The sequence below is a fragment of the Atractosteus spatula genome, chromosome 8 (genome assembly GCF_055471065.1).
Source record: "Atractosteus spatula isolate fAtrSpa1 chromosome 8, fAtrSpa1.hap1, whole genome shotgun sequence".
Lineage (NCBI taxonomy): Eukaryota > Metazoa > Chordata > Actinopteri > Semionotiformes > Lepisosteidae > Atractosteus > Atractosteus spatula.
Window position 1 is genome coordinate 24,568,308 of NC_142713.1, and position 27,356 is coordinate 24,595,663.

General features: G+C 33.9%; 1 protein-coding gene across 1 annotated transcript in view; it reads right to left on the reverse strand.

Moving 5' to 3' along the window:
- LOC148829314 (phosphatidylinositol phosphatase PTPRQ-like) overlaps positions 1–27,356 on the reverse strand; it is a 90,027-nt gene that overhangs the window by 7,383 nt on the left and 55,288 nt on the right. Inside the window, exons 38-51 of the mRNA XM_088923767.1 lie at positions 25,580–25,849; positions 23,765–24,091; positions 21,565–21,683; positions 19,950–20,136; positions 18,976–19,217; positions 17,525–17,591; positions 16,752–16,910; positions 15,822–16,041; positions 14,420–14,493; positions 12,242–12,341; positions 11,457–11,585; positions 6,718–6,762; positions 3,130–3,156; positions 2,126–2,207 (exon numbers count right to left, since the gene is read on the reverse strand). Of these exons, the coding sequence (XP_088779893.1) occupies positions 2,126–2,207; positions 3,130–3,156; positions 6,718–6,762; positions 11,457–11,585; positions 12,242–12,341; positions 14,420–14,493; positions 15,822–16,041; positions 16,752–16,910; positions 17,525–17,591; positions 18,976–19,217; positions 19,950–20,136; positions 21,565–21,683; positions 23,765–24,091; positions 25,580–25,849 (2,048 nt within the window). The remainder of the gene's footprint in view (positions 1–2,125; positions 2,208–3,129; positions 3,157–6,717; positions 6,763–11,456; positions 11,586–12,241; positions 12,342–14,419; positions 14,494–15,821; positions 16,042–16,751; positions 16,911–17,524; positions 17,592–18,975; positions 19,218–19,949; positions 20,137–21,564; positions 21,684–23,764; positions 24,092–25,579; positions 25,850–27,356) is intronic.

The following is a 27,356-nucleotide window of genomic DNA, read 5'->3' on the forward strand; positions in this document are numbered from 1 at the left end:
TCAAAATAAAACAAAACTATTACTTTTTCAAATTCTAGTTTTCCTGATTGATTTTATTCCTATAAGTACAGTGATAGATTGGCAGCTGCATTAACCGATGCCCTGTATTTATCCACTGGTCAATTCTACACACAGCCAGCAGTAATGAGCATCTTTTTGAATAAACCTCCTCTTACCAGTACATGCCCATTACCCTTGACCTAATGGGACCACCCTCTTTCAGTCTAAAGGTGAAAGGGTAATCTCTTTTCCACGCTTATTATGTCCTGGGCCTCTTAAAACCAGACTACTGCTTAGGCCAAATTGCATGGACATTTTGTGAGTGAGTGCTGTCCATGTTAGATCCCCCTGAAAAAAAATGTACTAAGCCCAAACTTTTGTATACTTTGTAAAAATTCCAGATATGCTAAATAAGATTATATACTTTGTTCAGACACCATGCAACATATACATGAACAGTCCAAGGCTATAAGTATAAATTGTGTACACTACAATAAGCAAATCAAAAGATGAAATCTATCTTTTTAATATCAACATTGAATGTATTCTTATGCTGTGCACACCCAAGACAGGGGACATTTCATATATAAATAATTCATTCACACTACAAAAATTAACACATATATTTTATTTCAAAAGAAAATGCAACAACATATGTTTGTTATATGTTTCCTGACTATTCTTTAATCAAAAGCTTCTCTATGTTAGCAAAATGAGCTGATATACAGTACATGCAGTACTTTACTTACATACAGTACAACAAACCAGGTATTCTGTCATACAATATTTAGGAGTGCAACACCAAACATTTGTGTTTTTTTTCATTCCTTAACACCTCTCACTATAGGAATATTTTAACTGTTCCTTTTTTGTTATGTTTATTATATAGTATTTTAGAGGGGATAAGGTCCGGGGACTGGAGAGACTACTGTATTAAAATCTGATTTCTTATTGATTCAGAAGGGCATAATATAGCAGCAAAAAGTACAATTATTTTACTGTTTGCTTTGTTGTTTTTTTGGTTAAATACAAGTATCAATTTATTACAGAAACAACAGGCTCCTGCATTGTTGAAAGATAAACCATAATGTTCAATAGAAGAGTCCAAAAGAAACTAACTGGAGACTGATAGATGGTTTGATTCCAGGAGTGTAATGGCTGACACTATAGTTCTGTGTAATGAGCTATGATGGCTTTGTAATATTAAAACAACAAATAAGTGGTCAGTTGAGAGGAAGAAATAATATGATAGCCACAAAACTGCAGCCAGTAAAGCATACAGTAACAACCTCAAAAGAGGTTTACTGTGCAAATCTTTTGAAATATTATACCAATTTTATAAAATTTAAAGATTTTCACTGAAGATAAGAAGGCTTTAAAGTCATATAAAATAATGTCTTCCCACATTTTATTAAATTATAATGACATAATTTCATATTATATATATATGATCGGCTTTTAAAGATTAAATCTTTCATTAGCGTCTGCTAATCCTAACGGAGACAACAACATAAAGTATATGATTCATTTGAGATATCAACGATATAAGTATTACATTTAAAGGCATTGTTAATTTGAAAGTAAGCAAACTGAAAAAAAGAGATTATAGCTACAGGATGAAAAAAACATGATAACATCTGTGCAAAACTATTTAAAAACAAACCAATGCAGTCAAAGCTCTCACCTTTCAATTTGTATTACACCTTATTTTTCACATATGTTAAGAAAATTGTACATGCAATAATAATTCATTTATATTAAATTCTATATTCTTATAATGTACACTTTTAAAAAGTGTTAAAATATTACCAATTATCAAGTTAAACAGTGTTTTTTTTATATAAAACCACAAGAAAAACAGTCAATAGTAAAACAGTGTGGACTCTCACAATGGTGAGGTGGCATGTGGATCCACTTTGCTGACACACTTGTGAATTATTCAGAACAGGTTGTAGTATGATGTGGAGAACAAATATCAGTGTAACTTTACTATCCAAACAGTAAGGCTGGTAATTGGGTATTGATTATCAATGGTAGCATTCTCGGTGGTCTAGTATGGGTGAAATGGGTCTGACATGTGGCATGTGGTATCAACATCGTCTTGGAACAACTGCTGGTTACATACCGAAAATTCTTCTTGGAACTTCACATTGTCATTAGCACAGAGATCCTCAACGTGTTGAAGGAATGATTTCTTGTTAACAGGTCTACAAACAAATAGCAGAAACAAATTGGATCAGCTGTCTTGAGACCAAGGTGCACTCTTAATTCCCTTTGTTAGACAAAGTTAATACTTTTCCATATAATTCCAAAGATTATCTAGCTTTGTTAAAGACATCTTTAAAACAACAGTATTAAAGTTTAAGTATTATTTCCTATTTCAAAGTTCTAAAATATAGCAAAATGAAGTTACACAGAATACTGCTGAATTTTAAATCTGAGTTTTAGGGATAGACAATTCAAAATGAAGGAGTCAGGGTATGTAACAGGGAACTGCCTTCACTAATATTTAAAAATAGCAACATACTCGCACATGTGAGGGGATTCAATTAAGAAAGGGAAGATTGCTAAATCTTTTAACAGTTCAGAAAAACTGACAAATCGCACACAATCCCTATTGTTGTACACTCTCATGTATTGATAGGAATCTGATTGAAACAAATGGGTTCTTTGTTCTGAAGGTCAAGAAACTTATCAGTCCCTGAATACTTCAGTAGAAATGATGGTGGGTAAAATTATGAAATGTAACACTTTATCTTTTAAGCTGAGAGATCTGTTTCCATTGCTCCAAAATCCATCCTATGTTTGGTGTTTAACATGGAGAGTAGAAGAAGAAAAATAAAGCAGTGACCTCACTGTTTAATTATGATATGCTTCCAGAACCCCAAGGAGTTTAAACATCCCTGTATTCCTTCCCAAGCTAAAACACAGACACAGAGGTTTCACCCCAGAGAGACAGAGGGCCTTTCTCCAGTTACCATGCAATTAGTCACACCCTTATGATTTATGTTGAGCTTGGTTGCAGACCCTAGTAATGGACTCCCAAAACTGTCACACTTTCCAACTAAAGCAGCCAAACAAAAATAACGTATAAAGAAAGCACACATGTAAAATCTTTAGCCAACTTACTTGAGTGACTTTCTATAACTGAGAAGCCTGAAAACAAAGGTCATAGAAAAGCATAGTGAAATAAAAACATTGTCATAAATAGGCATTAGCATTTTTAACATGTATTTAAAACTGTAAAGAAAGTTAAATTCAAGTTAGTGCACTCTTCTGAATTCACCTCATAGCCTGAAACTACACAGAGAGAGCAGGATGAATACAAGAGGAACATCCTTTTACCTCACACCGTTGATTTCACTATCAAGTTCAATGGTATTTTAACATTTTACAGATACTCTTAAGATAGTGAATTGATCATCTTAGGTGACTAGACGACAGCATACTGTTAGTTAATGTGAGTTAAAAGTACTTTGTATACAGTACACTGAAGTGGTACTACCTGGGTGATGTACAATAGCCCCACTATAAAACAGATCAAGTGGATAGGTTAAGAGTTAGTCACCATTTAAATTAAGTGGGAACTTTAGGAAGGCTAGATTGCGCAACCTCAAACCCCTTTTATCAGACCCTGTGTTAAAACTCCTAATTTTTCAAAAGGTGCAATGGCATCATTAGTATTCAATCAAGCATTCAGTACCATGAATTTACATCTCTGCAGAAGGATGATGCCTTCTACAGTACAATGTTCCCATTCCCTATACTGGAACATTGGTTTGGAAATTCTGCCTCAGAGGGAAAAGCACTGTCTACTGTTCCTCTAATTCCACTTGAAGTAGCAAGTGGGTTTTCCTTTGATTTCTGTGATCCCAGTACTGGCCAGAGACAGCCTTGCTTAGCCTCTGAGATCTTATGTGTTCTGGCTACAAAGTGCCAATGCTGCTGCCCAAGGGAAATGTATTCTGTTGACAGTCCTACAGTCATGTGGGAACTGCTAGAGCCAATTTGAATTTGGATGGCAACAAAAAATGTACTGCTCTCAAACACAAAATGCCCTAGACAGATATAGTAATGTCACCAATCAAAATGCTAATATTAAGCAAATATCTGAATACCTTATTATCGAGATCAGATCTGATTATCTAGATCAGATTCAAAGCAAAGGATTATTTGCAGTGCTATGCAATTTTGGAACTATGCATTTCACAGAGTTTCAGCACTAGGGCTCTTTAAAATTTTTTGTTAAGTGACCATGCTGAAGGCAAAAAGTACTTTAGTGTCTTGAATTTTTAGAGTTGGCCTTTCAAGAAGGCTTTTTCTCAACTCAATTCTCAAGTTAAACATCTGTTGACATCAGATAATAAAGATTCAATTTGACGTGAGAATTGAAATATTAGAAATTAGGAACATAAGAAGCAAATGACATTCCTAAATATAGTAAGTGTTATGGAGGTGTACAGTATACAGAATATAAATACATATAGCGTTTGCTCAAAAGAAAACAGATGTGCACAAAATACTTTATATTACATTAATATCTGGCCTGGTAGTACCTAATTAGATCATTTAAACAGATATTTTAGAAGAATGCAAAGTAGTTGTTTATTAGAAGAGTAATTTGCATGCATTGAAAAGAAAGAACATATTACACTAAGAGTTTCTATCTCTTTTTTTAACATTGTGAATAAGTTACTTGTGGCTTATAGAAAGTCTGGACAATACATCTGCAGGATACTGCAGGAAAAACTCAGTATTCTGCGGATGAACAAAATAGTGATACATTAAACAACCCAAAAGCATTTTTATTCAGGTTTAAAACTTACTGTGAAAAGGTTGCAACAAAATCACTTACATAGGCCTAATTTTTTTTTTTGCTTGACACTCCAGATATAGGTTTATGTAATGTTGTTAAGTTGGCTGATGTAAAATTGTTGTCAATACTAAGGACAGCTAAAGTACATACAAAAAAGGCAATCTGACAATGATATAAATGTATAAATGTGTCCACTAACATTACAACAGTAAATGAGAGGGTGATTATTATTACTACTAATAATAGCAATTATAATAATAATAATAATAATAATAATAATAATAATAATAATAATAGTAATAATAATATTAATAATATAACATATGTGTTTTCCTTCTTTATAGCACACAGCTCAGGCTCTTTTGACTATATACATAGCCCTTTGCATTCATATCACAACTGGATCCATAATTTATATTTTAAAGAACATCTAACAGTCTTCTAAACAAAAGCATGTAGCACTATAGATATTATACCATACCTCTAATTTTTAGAAGTAGCTGGCATTCTGAAATGTGTGCTCTAAAAGATAAAATGTGTCTCACTGATTTCAAAATGCCTCGAACTATCTTCTGCATCATTAAAAAATTGGCAAGGACTTGCACTGAGTCGACATTTGCTTACTACAGAATGATTAAAATACTTTGTGTTTTGGTTTATTCCTATAATATCATTCATTTTGAACTGGTAACTTAGTAATAATTACTGATAATGTCATTTGGACAGGAATTTGTTTATCTTCTAACATTTTTGGAGGGGTAAAAATAGCAAGTCATGTATCAAAATCACATTGAATAAAATACAAAAGTGAAAAAGATCTAAACTTTTTATTGTAGTGAAGTTGTTGGGATCATATGTTTTACTTAAACATCTTCAGGCACATGTGGGTAAGTTCATGGTCAAATTTGTTTCAGAATCTTTTTATTGATAGGCAGCTGGAGATTACTCATACTTATTAATTACAAATAAAAAGTCATTCAACATGACTGGCTTGGTTCTTTAAGGACACAGTTATACATCTTTTAAATATAGAGATTTTTATTTGTAGAGTCTTCCATGCACATATACTTTTTTTATCTGCATTTTCCTTCCTCTTGGAAGGGAACTATGATATAATAATATCAAAATGACATACCCAAACTGACTAATCAATATTTAACCTAGCATTCTAAAAACTATCAAAGAAAAATATATTGTATTATATTATATTGTATATATTTAAAATTAATGTAATTTAAATAAAAAAGAGTTATAGGATTAAAGTTCAATGAAAAGGAAAAATGCAGACAATGGAAGGTATTTTTGCTTTCTTTCAGATGTATATACAAGGGTGTTTAAATAAGTAAAGACACTAGGATTCTCAATGCATTACAGTATTTATGTATTCCAGAAATCATTAGAGATATCAGCACATTTGACCTTTAGTCAGTAACTCCTGTATAGGAACTAAATTGATTTCTTTAGGATTTGGATTTAAAGAAGCCAAATAGCAATCTCACTAAAATTGAAGTTAACTAAAAATGTTATACAAAAGTAAAAAATGTCTTTACATGGCAAAACACCTCTGCAGATACAGACACAGATTTGGAAATTAAAAAGTCACATTAAAAGAACTTTATTCAAATTTTCCAAATAAATCCATATGTTACCAATCAAATTGCATATACTGTATAAAAGAGATATATTGATAAGAATTGATCTGATGGATAGATTATGACAATTTCTATTATTTCAGAAGCTTATACTGTAAGTAGTGACTCCTTTATTTCCAACAAGCTGTAAATCAAAACATTCATCTAAAAATTGCTAGTTTTGGTTAATTATGTCAATCCTTAAATCACTAGATCAACACACAGTAACACACAAACAAATCAATGGCAAGCACTATTTTGGAAACTTACTGGATGACAAATATTTCCTTCCGTCTAAAGAAAAATGAAGAATACCTGGAAATATAAATCCAGCAATTGGTTAGTAAGCAGTGAAAGCAGTGCAGTGCAGTGCTTTGTTTCATTGGCAGCACAGTTTCGAAAATCCAAACTCAACAAAAAAAGAGATAAAGCACAAATTGATTAATAGAGAAAACAGAAAACGTGTCAAATGTGTCAAAGTAAGGTGCAAGACAGACAAGATTGCATGATGTTATTTTATAGTCTTGGCTGCGTTTTCCTTCAATATGAATAATAATTACAGTAGTGAAAGTAAAAGTGTTGCATGCACAGTTAAAACAGAAAAGCTATTGTAATAAAACTCATTTGTAGTTAAATGTGCCAAATTATTGCTAAAATTGTTCTTCTTTTTATAATATAAACAGGTTTGTTATCCTGTTTTAATTTGATGGCATCCAAACTGATAAACTGGTAAAATTTGTCATATTTTTTTTTAAATCATGCTTAGTCTTCAGATCTAATGTAAAGTCTCACATTATGCAGTACAAAAAGCATTTAAAACTTAAGAATAACTTCTGTGACACATTTCAAACTCAGAACCTTGCATACAGTATATATGATCATACATCTGCAAAGTTTCCGGCTGCCATTTGAGCTTTCAATCATAACACTATTTTATTTACAACTTACACAATCTACTTCAAATGAGACAGCCTGAAGTTTTGAAAAGATTAGATGTGCAAAGAAAATTAGAAAATTCTCAATTGTGTAAATAACCAAGTCCTTTGCTAAAGCAACTCTATATATGTTTATCTGCAAAAGATTCATTTGAAAGTTAAAAAAAGTCATGTGTGCAATCATGACTTCAGAATAAACTTCAGAGAGTTATCTGTGTGTTCCACAGATCACATAATATGACACACCAATCATGAATTCCAAGGAGCTTTTGTAATAAGTCATCATAACATGGTACAATGAAGTCCATCATTAAGAAATGGAATGTGCATCTTTCTACCCAGACCAGTGAGAGGCTGCAATTCCAAACTGAGCCAGAAAGAATAGGCAATAATTTTACCATCCCAATGTGCAATGCTTGTAGAGATATAAATTGAACCACTGCAGTAGATGCTGCAAGATCTTTATACCAACTATACATTTTGAGGGATGAATATGTCTATAATCAATGAATATCAATTTGTTTATATATATTTTCTTCATTTTTTCATGTTTTGCTGACTTTCCACCTCCTTCAGATATAATAGTGCTCAGTTTTATCACTGCAGTCTTGGAAAACATAAACAGTATGTACATAAAATACATACAGTACATAAAGCTCTGTGTTCACGGTGTTTTTGCTACAGAGCAAACTTTAACTCCTAATTAAAACAATGTTGGACAGTAGACACTTGATTATTATTTTTGAAAAAAATCTATATAAGGATAACGTTCGCTAGTTAAGGAGGAATTTAAGAGTCATACTGCACAATATATATACAAGACACAAATTATCATTCTAAAACTTTAATTTGTATGAATGGAATATACAATATCATCATATGATAGATATTTGAATTGTATTCCTGTCCAAAAAAGAAATGGGAAGTAAAGCTCATACACTGCACACAGATTTCTGAAAGATTTCTGCAAATGAGGGATATTTGTTTCAAATTTCATGAGTAACACCATTTAATGACAATGAACATGTACTACCAAGGCCTGCTGCCAGTGGGCTGACCTCAGTCAGTAGTTAACACATGACACTCTCTGAACAACATGTGAGCACAGGTGGATGTGTGCCACACAAGTTGCAAGGCTGCCAATAAAGCAGCAGATGCCTCCCTGATTTAGCTCCTCTTGTGGTCCCTGATGCCTGTGTGACACATAACAGCAACCTACTGGTTCCACAGACCTGCACAGGCTTGTACACACCACAGTATTCCATGATGCTCACTGACACAAAAACAACCAAGGGAAAACAAAACAACACTGCCTGTTCTTTATCTCCATACCACCCACAGTTTACAACAGCAGGGCACTGAAATTTTAGCACATGGTATTCTCGGTCTTAAACCCCAAATTAATTACCATTCTAACCATTCATTGCCACAATAGTCTGTATATCCCGAGAGAGGGCTTATCATAATGGCATCCATATCACATGGTGCCAGAGAAATAATTCCTCTTTTCAGTCATATTAAAAATTGAACATTGAAGTTGCAAAGGTTTAGTCACAGAATTGTTTTGGTAGAATAATACAAAGTCACATGCTAAGAACATGCCACTTTTTGACATAATGGCATCACAATGGGAATTTATTTTCTGGTTTTAGCACAAGAGTGGTCATGGTCCACATAATAGGCTTTGTTTTTAAAAAAACAGACTCTAAAATGCATGGGCTTATTTTGCTGTTCCTTGATGCAGTAGGCTACCACAGTAGTCATGACAAGTAAACCTGCAATGACTTTTCTGTCATCCCCACACTTTAGGTCATAAACTGTACCCCAAAAGCAACACAGAAGGAAGAAAACTAGTTTCTAACTAGACAAAAATGATAATCTAAGAAATAATAAGAAAATTGTAAAGACATACAGTAAAGAGATAAAACATTTTTTTGCATGTCAGAGGAAAATCAAATAATCTTTCTAAATAAAGTAACAGGTATCTAACCATAACCTTTTTCTCTTTTAAGGGGTCACTGTCAAAGTAAAACAGATATTGTGTTAAATGTACAGTTTGTTTAATAACTATTTGTTTTCTGCTCATCCTGCTGTTCATGAAAACCCAGACTTGAATATGATGTTTCTTTTACCTCTCCTTACCTTTCACATTTTTTTCCACTTAAAAAGATGATTCTATAAAACAGTAAATTTCCTTTCAACTAGAATAATTGTTTTGAGGTGGCTTAGCTGATGTTTTCCTTTAAAATGCCCTGTGAAAGTCAGATCAGAAGTTTTATAGCATTCCATACTTGCCTCATTTAGAAATCCTGAACTGTTGAATTCTAATGCAATGTTCAATATATTTAAATTTAATGAAGCAGCCTACTAGAGGAAAACTGTAAAAAAATAAAATTACCCAGGACAAGAGTTGTTGACAGTGGCTGGGCATTACACATACCATTGCCACATTTATCCATAAAAAAGGAAACTGCAGTTTGATTAAATGTATTTTTGATGGACAGCAAAACTATCCTAATGGCAAGTGATCAACCTGTCGGAAAATATCCCATCCAGAGTCACCAGAAAACTTCCTATTATGCAGCAACCATACTATTCAAACAGCTACCAGACCAATGTATTTGAAACAAGCCATGACCCTAATGCACCAATGGTAAGACTGAACTCAGTTACAGCTAGTCTTAAAACATTACTATATTTTCTCCCATTACCTGTGATTCTATCCTTACAATTCTGCAATCACATCTGACGCTAAATTAATTTGATCTTGCCACCGCAACTGGTCCCCATACTTTGACACGGTACTGAAGTCCCATTTCTTTTCTGTCTTTCAAAAACTGTAAAAACAGTATTACTGCTCCAATGCAGTGCAGTTGGAAGCTGTGACTTGAAAACCTCCAAGGTTATTTCTGTTGTCCCTACAATTCAGGCCACTGCAACACAGTTACCACTTCAGTTACACACATTACCGTAACATATAAAACACTGAAAATCATTGGTTTTGTTTATGGTTTGAATGAACAAATACTTCTACATATTTCAACATTGTAATGCCTTCTCTATCCTTCTGTATTTCTTTTCAAAGTTTTAATTCTTTTGCAGGTTATTTTAGTGCAAAAAGCAGGGGCATGTGGGACTGATGAATAAGCTACATTATTCCCTCTATTATAACTATGGTACACACTACTGTTCTTATTCTCAAAGGATGGTTGTGAATAAAAGAGGAAAACCACAATGCAAAAAAAGTTGAATGCTCTCTTCTAATTTCATGGTATTTGGTTTTTTTTTGGAGCTCTAGTATGTCAAGGATCTTTAGGTTTAATCACTCTAAATTTATCTATTGCATAATTTCTAAACTCTGATAAGACATTATTTCTGGGTACTGACATATACCCCTGTGAATTTCTCCAGACGTTTCTGTGTATATCATAAAATAAACAGCACTTGCCTAGAAAAGACATATGTTATTCGATGTCTTTTTACAGAAACCAGTCATGAATTCTACACAACCTGTATAGGAACAACTTGATGCCCATAACATTGTCATTAGGATGCCCACCTCCTATTCATGTGACCACCAAACTCTGAAGCATACCGCAACTTCAAACGGTGATTCCATGACTCATCAGATAAATGTCAAAGTGTTAGTGTGAGTCATAATTATAACATTATTACTTTCCAGAAAATATCACTCTATCACAAGTCTTGTTATCAAAAAGTTGAGTGCCACACAATTATTCTCTTCTATAGAAATCCAGTGTACTGGAATCAACTTTCTGAATGAAAAAGTAAGATATTGGAGTGGATATGCTACTGTGTCCGATAAAAATGCTAGCTACAGTAGGACAGCGATACCCTCATTATTCCGAAGCTCATTATTCCAAATGAAGGATTTTCTCGTACGGTCCTGTGAACTGACTGGAGGAAGGGGGTCAGCTTTGAAAGTGGAGTGCAGCAGCCTGAGTAAATAAACCCCGCTATACAGAACTGGTTAAAAAGGGGGGTAAGATGTCACACAGGGGTCAGGGCTGGGAAAGTCTGGGCTACTGTTTTGCCCTCAGAAAACCTACTCACCGATTTAACTTCTCCTCCTTCATTTTCAGGTCTGCTACAGCTATCAGCTGGTCAAGCTTGAATTTAGTGTCAATTATTTCTGCATCCCGTGGAGAGTAAGTTCCTCCTTCTTTCTGCTTTTGCCTGATCCTTTGTTGGAAAAGGAAACAGTAAATACCTGATACTTAATAAAGTACTAAGAATTTTTGATAATTTACCATCCCATTCACAATGATTTTCTTGGAAATAAACAAAACAGATATTTGTTTTTGAGTATGCAAAGCCAAAGTCACTAAACACTTCAATTTCACTTTATGTATTATAAGTACATTATTTGGCTGAAAGGCTTTAGTTTTTTTTTTGTTTACTTTTAGAGAAAAAAAACTCACACTCCTTTATTCTGCTATATGTCAGTTCGTGTTGAATCACTTCTCTGTGGTGGTCCATTCAGTGACAAGATGAAATAAATTACTTTAAAGTCAAAAGTAACCCCAAATGTAGGGTTCAATATCTCAGATGGCAATTGACATTAATCTATATCATGCATATCATGCTCAATTACTAGTAAAAATCACATAATATAACCTTGTCATTAAAACAAACATCTGATACATTATACAAATCTGTAATTAGTTTCAAGGACAAAAATGTAAATCATATACATGTACATAATCCTTATGAAATATTGGGCTATAGAAATTGTCAGTATCAAGTATCGGCATTATATCAAGGGAAATATTTGGCTCTGCTGTACAGCTGAGGTTCATGTTACATGTTTAATGACAAAACTCAGCATATCAGCTTACCTTGCAAAAGCATAGATAACAAGCACAAGAAAAGCTGCTAACACAATGGACAAAACCACACCGAGGATTATTTGATCATCTCGATTCAACAAACGGTCAACTGAAAGGAAAACAAGAAGAACTTTTTTCATCTCGTAGAATGGAAGAAAAACATCTACCAATGATTTTCAGTCATGCAGTATGTATCAGCTTGATAATTTAAAGGTTGTGGAGGATCCAAACCTCATTTTCTCAGCGAGCTGAAACTAAAGTTTACATCTAAACACGATTTACTGTCATTTTTTAATGGTGCAATTTAGAGTGATCAACATTTACACATGATACATACTATGAAGCATATTATGTGAACATACTGTAAGACATTTTGTAGAGTTGTTTTATAAACAATTTACAGACAAAGGGTAAAAGAGTGTAGTGCTTTAATATAATATTCTAAAACACAATAAACACAGGCATCACAATGTAGGGATAAAACTACTGTAGTTACAGTTTTAAAAAACATCAAAACCAAAACTTAAACATGAACATGTAAACATGAAAATGATTTTAACAGGAGTGCATTACATCCTACTACACATCGTGTTTTAATAAAAATGTATTATAGCAACAATTAAAATACCAAAGAGTATATACTTATTTTCTTTTCATCTTAAAGGTATTACATAGTATTCAGATTATAGAACATTATTCATTATGGTCTAGAAGGTGTTAATAAATTTAAATAAGCCGTTGCATTACACATTTATAAAGTGCATATAAATTCTGAAATATTTGTGAATGAAATGTTCTGTTTGCTTTTTCTCTTTGGTGTTTATTAATTAGTTTTAATATTATTTCTGCATTTTAATAATTGATATTGAGATCTGTGTATATATTCTGATTACACATTAATGAATGGCAAAATAATAGAAGCTTTGCCACCATACATGATATACAGTATAGAGATTTTATCTTTAAATATAGGAGACAGCATTTGGCCAAATGGGAAACATGACTGTCAATTATCCCACAGAAAGTCTGTGTGCCTGGTGTAAGCGATGTCAGTGATCTTCATAGTAGTTCATCTTAAATTACTTACATGCACAGTTAATGTACATACAGTACAAAAGGAGATGTAATTTCATTACAAAGCATGTGAATCCTTGCTTTACGGTAACAAAAGCAGCAGGATTTACTGAGCATTCTTAAAATGCTGAAAAATGATTAATTATTATGATGAGAATGTTAACTTCCTGATAAAACTTTTAGTGTTTATAAGAACGTTTCTTGTCAGAAAACTGAAGTTGCATTTTATAATTTTAACATGATTGTAATAACATACTGCATTTTATTACTCTTTCCTAATTCTCATAATCTTAAAATTAACTTAAGTTTTAATGCACCTAATGCAAGTTTATATATATATTTATCAAATCAAATCTTTTCATCTTAGATTTAAAGGGGATTTTAAACTACTGTACATCATGGAGGTATAATTATCATTAATACTGCTCATTCTAAGAACCCAGATTTAAAGTACACATATTGTTTTTTTACTTCAAATTAATAACTATTTACAAATAGTAAATAAACAAACACTAAAGGCAATAGAACAAATCAAACAAAAGAGAAAAGAACAGGATTAGTCCACTAGTCCCTGTTGGTTAACAGTGTGTTCAGGCTGGGTTTCTGTTTAAAAACAAACACAATGACCTTGTGCCAGAAGCAAGTATTCAAAAAGACTAATGCCCTTGAGGCCTGCCCTTCTTCCCTACACAAACATGTTAATGCAAACTGTGCTTCAAGTAAACTGGAGAAGGGCAAGTCTGCTCTTCACATCACAGAAAGTTTACTGCAGCCAAAACACTTAATTGATACGGATTCTCAGAATGAGGGCGCAGAGGGTAAACGTAGACACGTTTAATAGTGAATGATCATGGCTTTTGATCCTGTTCTGCACAAGAAAACTCTATCCACACAGTCTACTGCTACTTTATTTAATGTACTAATTTAAAAGGGAATGATGTCATACTTAGACCCTAAGTAATGTAGTAATACAGTATTTGTTATACTCTTTACATACTGTAATTCCTTACTTCACAAGTTATAAATACTGATGCCTATTTATTACATTTTTGCTAGAGCTTTTATGAAAACAGACAAATCTTTTCAGAATAAGTAGCTTGTATTGTACTTTACCTTTAGTCACAACAGGATCTGAATAAGAAGAATCTGTGAATTGTCCTTTGGAATTTGTTGCTCTGAATTTAAACCTAAAAATAATTCCAAAATATTTATTTAATTGATATAATTCTTGAACATTTTTACATACATTTAATTATCACAAAGCACTGAATGTCATCATTTTGAGGTTACCAAAAGACAAGTACTTATAATCCAAAGGCAGATATTCCTACAATCCTGAAAATAAATCTTGCTTAATCTCCTTACAGGCAGAACAGAATACATGCTACAGCCAGCACTGCTTAATGGAAGTGATGTTACGTAGTTTAGCTAAAAATATAATTTTATTGTGACATTTTATAGTTTGTAAAGTGTGGCAAGAGAAAAACACTACCATCACTACGTGATTATGATAATAGTTCCATCTATGGTTAGATGCATTAAATCTAATTCTCCTTTATCAAAAAGCAGCAAAGAAATTACACAGACTACATCACTGTAATTTTAGTAAGCAAGCACTGAGTAAGCAAGTGTCTCTAGATGTGTTTGTCATGTTATAAGATGCAATTTAAGTGTAAAACAATAATAAATTAGAGAATTCCCTTTTATTATCATTTACCTACTTGTATTCATTTTCCACAACATTGTATTTTTTCACTTTTCACTTGGTTCTTATTAAAAATAATCTCATCTTTGCATCTACAACACTGGCAGTGTCACTGCTGATGTCTATTGGTGCATACGGACACAACAGTATCTTCACACACAATATACAAAATAAGCTTTTACTGAGATGTGGGTATCCAAGCTCATTTATTTCTTAAAATTTTAAAGATTTAAATATTCTTTTTGAATACGGGCATTATGTATAATTTATTTTATAGACCAGTGCTAAAGCCTTATCCCTGAGTTGTGAGCATGTGCAAAGCTGTGTATTCTTAACAGGATTTACATTGTTGTGTATGTTTTTGTGTTGACCTGGAGGTCGGTCACAACTCTCTCTTCCAATCATCTAGGAAAGATGCTACCTGCAAAGCACTTTCAAACAATATGCAAGACGAATCAATCACAGTTACTTTGCAGATCATTTTGTTAAAGAGATTATAAAGCTGTTTACCACCTGAAGTATGTGAGCATCAGCCATGACTATGAAAGTGATATTTTTACATATTTCCCAATACTTTAATTGAAGGTTTCACTACGAGAAAGGGATGAAAACAGAAACACGTTCTGACAACAGAATATTTATTGTTATTTAAAATCACTCCTGCCAATTTTCTAGTGATTAAGTAATACTAGTAGACCAATGTAATTCCAGATTCCAACTGGATAGTTCTATCTATAGTTCTTATTGATATTGTAGATATCACATATGAATTTTATTTACTAGTTGCAAATTATTAAAAGTGATACTTACACATATTGTTTTTTAGGCTTTAAAGGACCATTGCAAAGTGTATTGTCTTTCTCCATAGACAAGCAGTTATCTTCAGCCCCGATAACATAAGTGTCCACCCCAGTAAACAGTCTTGTGTTTTCAGAGCACAAAGGATTTCTAAAGCCTTCACTGGTGAAGTATGGTTTTGGTTTATTGAAAAAGGCCTCTTTCCAAGTGGTTACATTGTTATCATCACTTACTAAAGGACAAAAAAATAAAGACAACAACTAAACGTAAGAGTATTAAAAAATAAAGTTTGATTTTATATGCCATATTAATACAATATTTCAGTACGTACAAGCTATTTTAGACATAAATCAATAAATCCAATTTCAGACACCAAAAACATTTTATATGATTCCAAAACTCTTCTAAATAATAAACAAGATAAAAAGATAAAATACAGAATTACTTTTATTCCAAGGATTAATTTTGGTGTTAAAGAATGGAAATTATACTGATTGCGCTTAAATTATGTTTGTATGTGTTCCTTAGATTTTGAATCTTAGATTACAGTACATTATTTTCCTTTTGCAACCACTGACATACAGATTTTTCAATTAACTGTAAACCAACTCAACTGTTTAACACTCATACTAGTACAGGAAAGATGAGGACTGTACTTGCTTTCCTGTGAAAAAATGTACCATGAGAGTCATGGTCTTCATATTCACGCTGCATGTCCTTCAATGCCTACAGCAGAGTTAGCACTGACTGTAGAACTGTATCTCTCGCCAATGAGTGAGAAAAAATAATTGTGTTGAAAACAATTATGCCTGTTCTTAGTTTGAGCTGGCATAAAAAGATGCATTGTTATGCAAATGAAAAATAAAAGTTATAATTAATATTATATAAACAGTATCGTATTATGAACCACACTGTTACATTGCTAGGATATACATATCATACCTGAAGCTTCTGCAACAATAACCTGTACTTTCTCAATTGGTCCATGATGATCAGTAAAGAAACAGACAGGCATCCTGATTGTAATTGTTCTTGATGTAGCAATGACACTTCCACCTCTGTCAAGGGCCGGCACTGGCTTTCTGCTGGGTACAGGTGGTGCTAGAACATAGAATTTACAGTTCTAAAATCTGCAACTGTTCTTCAAGATACTACATTTCTGCAAAAAAAGGTTCTCTAATTTTGTGCGTATTCTACATACTATGCTAACAACACATAGTTTTTTTAACTATATTGAAACATCTTTTGTTTTTCAAGGATTTCTTCTGAAGAGAAAAAATGCTCTTGATTTGGTGGAAGTATTTTTTAAACGTTTCAAGGTGCAAATCCAGCTGACTAGCAAATAAACATGCTGATTACTTATCACTTACATATTCTTTTGGCATTCTGTCTCAATTTTATTTGAATAGGGAAAAAGTGGAGCATATTTTGCACTGGAGCAAAAGCCCATGAATGTTCTTTCTTTCCCTTCGGTTTTACGCAATGCCATTGGACATCATTGTTTCCTATTGAATTCCAACTGTTGTGTTATGTTAATGTTAAAATGATTATTTCCATCCTAAGGTACACTGGCTAGATTAATGAGAGGCTTAAATGAATGGTAATGGATTGTAAAAGCTGGTTGCTATTGGTTCCAATGCAATATTTTTTGCATTTTAATGCATCTCAGTACATACAGTATCGTGTATGTGTGTTTGTTTACAAGAAAATCCTACCCAAGGTATCCATGGTAATTTTTACTTCCGCACTGGGACCTGGACCAGCTCCATTGACAGCAGAGATCTAGGTAATAAAGTGATATTGTTTATGTATATGATATATTTAGAGAGTTTAGTATCAATAAACTTTCTTTTACAGCACAATTGGCTAATTTACCGCAGTTGTCACTGGTCAACATAGACAATTTGAAAAATGTCACCAATCAATAACAATAACATCAAATTAGTACAGCAGAGGTAAGATAAAGAGTTTATAACAAGTTTAGGAAGAGGGTTATACTTCTGCTCACCTACATACAGTATATAATTCTCATACCCAGGACTTCCCTTTACATGTATCTCTTGCATCCCCATCTCCAACCTAGCAGCAATTCCCTTGCTCACTCCCCACAGTAGTGAAGGGAAGTTTGGGCAGTCACTCCAAATATTCTCTACGCATTTCGTCCTTCTATCGCACTCATTACGATCGTACTACTGTGCATGTCGCGGGGGACCATGATACAACATTTCAAGCAATATGCAATTGACTTGTGGCAACATGGTCAAACCCTGGGAAGACCAATGAATGCACTCAATCAAGCTTAAGCAGCATTTCTTTAGGAGGTAGGAGAACCAGAGCACCTGGAGGAGACCCATGTGGATACAGGGAGGACTTGAAGACTCCACACAGTCCAGAATTGCACCCTAGATCCAAGAGCTGTGTGGTAGCGGTGATAACTAGCTAGCAATGAAATTCTATCTGATATTAAAGGTCAAATTCTATTATTTTTTTTATTTAATTTGGAATTGAGCTCCATAAATACATCAAGTGAAAAAAAAGTCTGAATAAAACTAAAATACACATTTACAATTTACAGCACTACTGTTTATGTCCTAATGTGCTATTACATAAAGTAATCAAGACCTGAGTTATATTTTTTCCTTATCTAAATTTGCAGTTTATTGCAAAAAAAAACAAAAAAAAAGAACAAAAAACAAAAACTGCAAAGAAAAAAGGAACAACTAAACAAGGATAAAAATGTTGGTCACTTTCCACTTCTGTGTAGAAGAAGAGTAAAACATACAGTAATACAATAAAAGGTCATATACAGTACCAGAAAATAAAAAAGGAAATATAATACAGGAATTATTATTTTCATTTCATGGACTGGAATTAGTGTCTTTGATCTTGACACAAAAGCAATCCCATTTCTTTCCAATAAAATAAGATATGAAAAATTACCTCTAACAAAAATATCAAGATAAAACCTTGACTTTAATACTTAAACCTTGACCTTTGCATAAAATAGTGTTTGAATGCCATGTTAAAAATGTCCTTACTTAATTTGATGTATTTGATGAAAAACAGTAAAAATACCATAATTAGAGGTTAAAGTTGGTTGCACTACAAATCACTCAATTGTCACCAAAACACAATTGTTAAAGTATGTGGATTTACTTATACTCACTCTGATGCTGTAGGTGTGTCCCCCTTTTAATCCCTCTATGACAGCTGTCAAAGTATGGTTTTCATTTTCAGTTATTGGGAGACTTTTTATTTCAAAGTCAAGGGTACCTCCTCTGAAAACTTTAGCCCAGTATGCACTAATATTTCCATTTGGTTCAACAGGGGGTGAAAATGTTACATAAACTCTGGTTACATTGTTCGGTATTGTTTGAAAAGTCACATTTTTAGGTGGATCCTTAGGTTCTGAGAAGAAAACACACAAAGGATGAATATAAAAAAAAATAATGTAAATACTGTAAATTATTTTACAAAAAAACTAACACACTCTTAAAAATGTACAGTATCATTCCTATGTCCCCCAACTCAAGATTTTTCTGAAATGTTTACTGTTATTTTATTACTGCTTGTTGTGAGAATCATACAATTTTTCTTCCCCAGTAAAATATTTTCAGTTTCCCTTAGTTTTCCTTTGTATTATTTGGTCATATGGACACAAACTGTCAATATATCAGACAGATTTGAGAAAAATAAGCAATTTAAATACCAGCTATCAAAAAAGTATTACTTCAGATTTGCACATTGACCATGCTACACAAAGGCAGATGGTGAAAAGTTCTTGAAAAGCAGAGCTCGCAAGGGGTAGTTATTTTAAAATACAAACTTTTAATAACATTTAATGAACATAGCAGATTAAAGGAAAATAAAATAAAAACGAAAACCTACAAATATAGGAGAGATAATTGTATAATTTTACTCAATTGAGATCTGGAATTCACATTTAAATTTCAAAAACAAATTTAAAAGTCTTTGTGTTAATCATTTCCTTGTAAAAAAAACTTTTCACAAAAGTGAAAAAGTGCAAAATAATTCAGATGTGATCTGTTGGAGCAAAAGTTATGATTACATATTTTCAAAACTGGGGCTTCATATTTGAAGCAAAACAGAAAGAGTGTTACTGATTAAAGGGGGACTTACCATCTTCAAGTGTTCTGACATATATAGGTTTACTGGCTTTTCCATGTACCCTTGCATCCTTCACATCTCCAGTAAAGGCTGTTACTATTACAGAATACCTTGTAAATGCTGTCAGATTTGATACCACAACACTCTTTGTTTCTTCATTTCTCCTCACCAAGGTGTAATTGAAAACATCACTGTCTACCTATAGCAGTAAAAAACAAACTGATCAAGTATGAAACACCTTTTTATGTTGTTGATTCACAATTGAAAGCACTCAGACCAAAATCAGAAAATCTGTTGAATCATGAGATTGAAAGCTGGAGTCTAAAATGAATTTACTTCTCCTTTTATTAAATGTGATGAACCAAACAACAAAGACAAAAATGACAAAAAGCTTCAAGAGTTTATATCTTAAATCTGTTTTGGAAATTGATAAAGCCAACAAAAATGTTGAATTTCTACAATAGATTGTGACTAAGTGGCATTGAAATTTAGTCAATAAATAACTTTTGTTTGTACACGACTTCGAAAACAACTTATTTACATAACTGTAATGAGTCATTTTTATAATAGGGTCAGTTTTGTGTTCCCTGGTTTATTTTACTTCCTTTTTGTTGCTTTTAACTGGTCTCTTCTAACTAGTATTCTCTTGGCCAACACATTAATAAACATACTGTATATATCTGTTACATAAGTAACTTCTGCAATCTTTGATATGATAGACTTTTTTTAATTTATGTTCAGGAAATATGAACACCACTAGAAAATATATTTTGCTAGTTTTAGATTTTCCTAAAATATTTTATAAAACCCATACACCATATTAACAGAACTTCCACAGCTACTGTTTTAGTGTATTTATCCAGCTGTATTTTTGTGCAGACAAATTCTTAGAAACTTATTTGAGATGAACAAATGAGCTGTTTAAATTAAACATAAACTATTTTCTTGAACACAAAAAGGCCCCAGACATGCACCTCATTCTGAGCCAAACAAATCTGTTCTTGTGAAACAGTTTCTCTTGGGATGGCTTCTTTTTATGTTATGTATGTCTCTGCAGTTTTGCTGTTTTTTCAGTTTTAAATGGTCATTCTGTGCAGATTCTCAGTAGGTCACACAGTAGTTTTCCCACTGGATGGGTTTTGTATTAAATGCAGCTGCTGAAGCAGCAGGTAAGTTGTGGCTGTGTAATAATGTTACATGGTTGCTATCTGACAGATGTGTCTCTCCAGCCCAACTGAGAGCTGACCATGACTGAAGTTTCTGATGCACTAAACAGGCCTTAATTTCCTCTACTGACAATCAAAAGCATGGTTCATTTTCACACCTCCAAGACAGGCAATGTGACATTGAAACATTTACAGAAAGTCTTTAAAATGGATAACTTACACGGTGATATGGACTTGTAAGCTCAAGAATTATGAGCAGTCATAACATTTACAACTTCCTATTACTGTAAAGGCAGCTTCCAAATATACAGTTAAAAAATGAAAACCATCTCCAGCATTTTGAAAGATGCTGCTACCAAATGTTCAGAGATCAGAGATGTGCAAGACGAATAGTGACTGAATTATTGCCCACAGACACTTTAATTGTTACTGTTTATTACTTAAGCCAAATATTTACTCACTGAAGTGATGTCTATGAGATAGAATGTGGGTCCTGTAACAACCTCAGGGTCCTCCCAGCTAATTTTCATGCTATTGGAAGAAACTACCACCGTAACGTTTTCAGGAGCAGCATCGGGATCTGAAAAAAAAATGTATATATACCATACGAAAAATGTCAATCAGTTTCACAGACAAATTGTCTGTTTGAGGTGTCAGTGCTGTGAGGTTCTATACATATTCAAAGGGCTTTATGTATACAAACAATAATATTCTTTTTTCAAAGAACTGATAAAGATATACAAGTAGAGAGTGTTTAAGAGCAATGTTCAAACTAAAGGACTGAAAAGAAAAATATGTTTTCATGTTGCAAAAAATGTACAGATAAAAATCATGTTTCACATAAATGAATATGCTAATTGCCACAGAACTAGCAGTGTATTGGAAGAGCTGTGGTATTGATTTGAGAACTTTGCAAATATTCAACAGTCAACTAATTGTCTTTTGTTTCTCCAAATGTAGTTTGTAGCATTCTTGCAAGCAATGCACTAAACTAATTCTTTAAAATAACGCATTTACTGAAATGTGTTCACGCTTTTCCTACACAGAAAATCAGAGACTTTTGTGTAAACATATCCTGAAATAAAATGTTTTTAATCATTTCAGACATGCAAAACAGAATGATTTTCTGACAGACCTACAAATAGATGAAAGATGGATACTGCAGACAGTAAAAGGAAAATAACCTTGAAATGTAATTGATTCAAGAGTTTGACAGGCTAAAAGATTACTAAACCAAAACTGAATACTTGATGGATGTTTTATAGTTTTCTAAAATAAATTATTCTTTTAGTAAATGTGACCATCACTAAGTAGGATCCTTGAATATTTTTTACTACACAAAGGTGTAGCATGAACAAAATATGAACAAAAAAATATCTGAATACCAGAGAACAAAATACTAATATTAAATCAACCAAGGAGAATATAAAAGTATTTTAGGAAGGTTTACAGATCTACTCAGTGACATCTGTAACCTACATTTACTTGCCTAGACTACAAGACTTAAAGTTGGGCCTATGATTTTTTAGTGAATTAATTTTATTGCTGAACTTTATTTGGCCTACTGATGACTGTCAATGACTGATTTAAGATTATTTTCAAATAAAATGCTGTCAAGTCTTGGTACTGTCAAGGTATCAGTATACTGCAGGGTCTTATAAATCACAGCAATTTACTCAGTAAAAAATGTCCTGTCCTCATTCTCTCAGCCCCACATAATCCAAACACTTCCTCTCCATAGCTCCTTTCTCTAGCCCTCCATAATAATGCATTTTCTGTAACTAATAACCGTCATTTCCCGATTATCATGCTTCCATCCTTCCTCAGGAATGTGGGTCTTACAGGGGTCAGGGTCATCTTTCCTCCTTACTGTGTACCCGGATGCATGGATAGTGGTTAAAAGGCCTTGGCTGGAAGGTGAGTCTGGATAACACATCATTTCACACACAATTCCAAGCAATAGTTCTAGCAGGCAGACACATTAACAAGGAAAGTCACGCCTGCCACTTTCTTGGTAAGTAACCACCTTGCAGAAAGATGAGTACATGGGTGTCAAGTCCTTTTGAGTTGACTGCATCTTGTGCCTTTCATCAGCTTTTCACCCATTTAATTATACATGTCCGATATCATTCCCCTTGACTGCCACTTAAGACCAAATGACACATACATATTGTGTATAGCTGCACTGAAAACCCAAACAGGACTTTTCACTAATGGAAACTATTTTACAAATGAGAACCACTGCTGATCATAAACCACACTGCTGATAACATTCTAAAGAGTTCAGCTTTCTTTTCTCACAGTAGCTTTTTATACCAATAAACCTTTAAATGAATTCCATGTGCTACACAGTATATTTAATTCATCTTGTTACTAATAAGTGATTTCTCTTATCCAGCAATTTCTTGAAAGAAACTGGGTTATCAGCTTCAACAATGTAGGAAGATAGCTTGTTCTACACCCCCATAGCTCTTTGTGTAAGGAAGAGCATCCTATTCTCAACCTTACACGTCCCCTGTCTGTATTCAAGTTTCTCTTCCCATACATTCCTGCTATCAAAATGTCTTATACAGCTTTCCTGTTTTGTAAGGGATAAACTAATGGAAAACTAAGAAAATGTCATTTATATGCTGCACATACAATGTAATACATTGTACTTACGCCCTGGTAATGTTTCTGTAGTTATCCATTCTGAAGCATTGCCATAACCAGCATTTGTTCGGGCTGCAACACGAAACCTGTATCGTCTGAATTTCATAAGAGAATATACTGTGACCTCCAGGACCTCATCTGTGCCATTTGTATAGTGCATTGCTTCATTTTCGACACATTCAGCTGTGATCCAATCATTACACCACGTAAACAGACGTTGCACCACGATCTGGTACTCTTGCAGGTAGCCAGGAATCGTGTCAGGTTGAGACCAACTTAAGGTCACACTTGTTGACTGGATGTCACTGACATTTAGATTCCGAGGAGCACTTGGAACTTAGTAAAAGGAAACAGAACAGAAGCAGTTCATCTGTGGTGAATAAGAACAGTAAACATACCTTTCCAGAGTTCAATATTTAAAATGAAATGAAAATAAAAACACGGCTTCTCTTTTTGCTTAATACTTGAAGGCAAACAACCTTCTTCATATTAGATAAACAGATAGATAAGCCAACATGAAAACACAAGAGAAATATTTCAGGATCATGGTCTTGGATTTCTAGTCCCGATGTTTAGATTGTAATATTAACCTCAAATATTCTATAACAACCCCAGCCAGATCACATCTTTGTGAGTGTATTTTTTTGGAGCATGATTTTTTAGGATCTTACTTAGAAACAGCACAACTGTGAAAGTTAAAGTGAATTAGACAGGAGCCTACAGGTGTAATTATTATACTCTTTGTGACAAAACAGTGGAAACCACGGGTTTCAGTTCAGTTATCTCCATGATTGCATTTTCAAATCAGTGTATAATAACTATAGCATAATAAAACAAAACCGACAAATGAAAAAATATTCAATGGAAAAGTCAACAGCAGTTTATGTTGCTATAAGGAACATAAAGTGATTTAGGTGATGCACTCTGAGCAATATGGCTGTAGTTTAAATTGTGTTTTTTCAATCGAGTGAAAATAAATCTAATGGTATGACTTTCCATTTCAGTAACTTGTTTTTTTCACAAGGTGTTCTGTTCTGGCTACTTCTAATTTTAATCATCATGATGAAATTGTTTTTTCATATAATGATATAGAAATACTGGGAACAGTAATGTCATTGGCATTGGTCCATTTCAGGTCAGTTGTGCCAATGTGTAGAAATACTTTCTTGTTCAGACAGGCCCCTTTGCCCCAAGTGTGCTGTGGTGACCACCGGGATCTCAGCCTTGTTGTCCCACAGCGGGAAGCCCAGGCATGTGCAGCTCCATGTGACCTTCTGGCAGGATCATGTATCAAGAACTCTCCCCCTTGTAAAAATACTCACTTATTTTATTTCATATAATCTCTGGTATGGCTTTAAGGCCATGTTCTGCAAAACATCAGTTTAATCTTTTGACCAAAAATGATGTTTGTGGAAAATAAAAGACTGGTACTGTGAGTAGTGAAACTAATTTCATTTTAGTTCAAGTCTGAAATAAATGCACTGAGAATGACTCAATGCTGGCTAGAAAAGTGTGACTAATACTAGGTGGTCATTAACTTGAAGCTTTATACCAAATATGAGTGTCTGATACAACAAAAACTGAGAACAAATCTCTACATTTTTATTTAAGCTGCAATATAATTTTCATTATTTTACAAATCCTGTAACAATCTCAATTAATGGTAAACAACCCAAATCAACACAACTTTGTTCTAATTTTAAAATGTGATTTATAAAATACAACTGTAGGTTGTAGGTTGGATTATTTATGTGCATCTTATAGCATATTTCAATAGAAAGAAAAGCATATCTAAGAATACTATAAATGAGAGAAAAGTAGTACCTGATTCTTCTAATGTCCTGGCAATGCATGAATGGTTTTTCCCTTTTCCAGCAGAATTCACAGCCATGACAAAAAAGACATAAGTCGTGTTTGCACGCAGCCCTCCAATTGTGTGCTTGAATTCAAATGGCTTGAGTTTCTGCACATTATGCCCAAATTCTATAATATAATGAGTGATAACTCCATTTGGATCAACAGGGGCTTCCCATTCAATAAAGACCGACTGCCAGTTTGTCCCAATACAATGAAGATTTTGAACAACATCTGAAACTGTGGAAAACCCAAAAAAGAAGCACATACAGATCAGAAATCATTATCTGTGTTGTTTAATTTAACAGTTATCTACATGGTCTTATAATTCCAAGAGGTACTGTACATTAAAATGATCATGAAACCTGCTATTAAAACAACTACATAACATTTACAAATACTACAAATTGTGATCCAGCAAATCCAAATTTCAAACAATACTGTTTTACATGTTCTCTCAAGTTCTATGTGGTGAATGCTACCCAGTTGAGCACCAAATACACTATTCAGGTACTGTAACATCACTGGTATATTATATATTAACCATAATAATGCAGAAATGCCACTTAAGTTTCCCCATTTTAGAGACCTGCCATTAAGTCTTGTGGGCAGAACCCCTGCAGGCTACCGTTTTCATGGTCCCCTCTGTAGGGTCTTCTGTTTATTTTCTTCTCTCAGGATTTTACTTAATCTTTTAACTCATACCTTCATTAACCACTGTACTCAATACAATCAGGTACTGGAGTATTCAATACAACTCACCCTATGTCACCCAATTGTAATCTTCAGTTTAACACTAACAACCACTTAGTTCATTCCGCTCTTTCAACTCTTTACTCTCTGTCCTCCTAAGTGTATGATCTTCAAAAACCCTCGCCCACTTAACTATAACTATACCGGTGATCCTGTTTGGCTAGGGACAAATCTCATCTTCACTTGCACTCCTGAAATAGCAGCAGCCGGTTTGTTGTTCTTTCTGTCACATAATGTCACATTCTCTTCCACTGAGACCACACAGTTGTCTGCTGGTGATAAAACCTGTAGTACTCAGAACTCCAGGCTCCTTCTCAAGCCTCCGTCTTTGAGCTATGAGGAGAAAATATGCTGCTGCTTTGCCAGGTGTTGTCCTACTCCTACAACTGCTACTGCCTACATTTAGCCCTGGTTCAGCTGGCTAGCCTTGTTCCTCGGCAACACACTTCAGCCCCATTGAGCCTGGCAAATGAACTACCACGCAGGTTTCTAATTGATACCTGTCACGGTTGACATCACTCCTCTAGAGGGCGCTCCACTACTCTTGTCATTAGTTCTGTGTGATTGTTTGTATGTTCTCCCAGTGTGCCTTGTTTGTCTCCCCCTATTTAATCCCAGTGCCTCCAGTGCTCAGGGCTCAGCATTAGGGTTCGGATGTCACAAGGCCCATCTATCACCAGGCTGCTGGATACCTGAGGGCATACTGTAGGCCTCATCCTCGACATCCTCTGATCTCTGAGCCCGGGGCCTGGAGGACCTCGCCCCGTGACCCCAGGACTTCCCATGTTCGTGTTTTCCCCTTCCCGTGGATTTTAACCTTGAGTTGTCTCAGGATGGATCCCACGGTATCGGACTCATGGACTGTGCCCTGGCCCTCCTTCAGACCTGTTCGGATTTGGATGCCTCTCTTTGTTCCCCTATTCACTGGTTCACAAACTGTCACTGTTGTTTTGATGCACTATTAAACCCCTGTGTGTTTTCCCCAAACTACGTC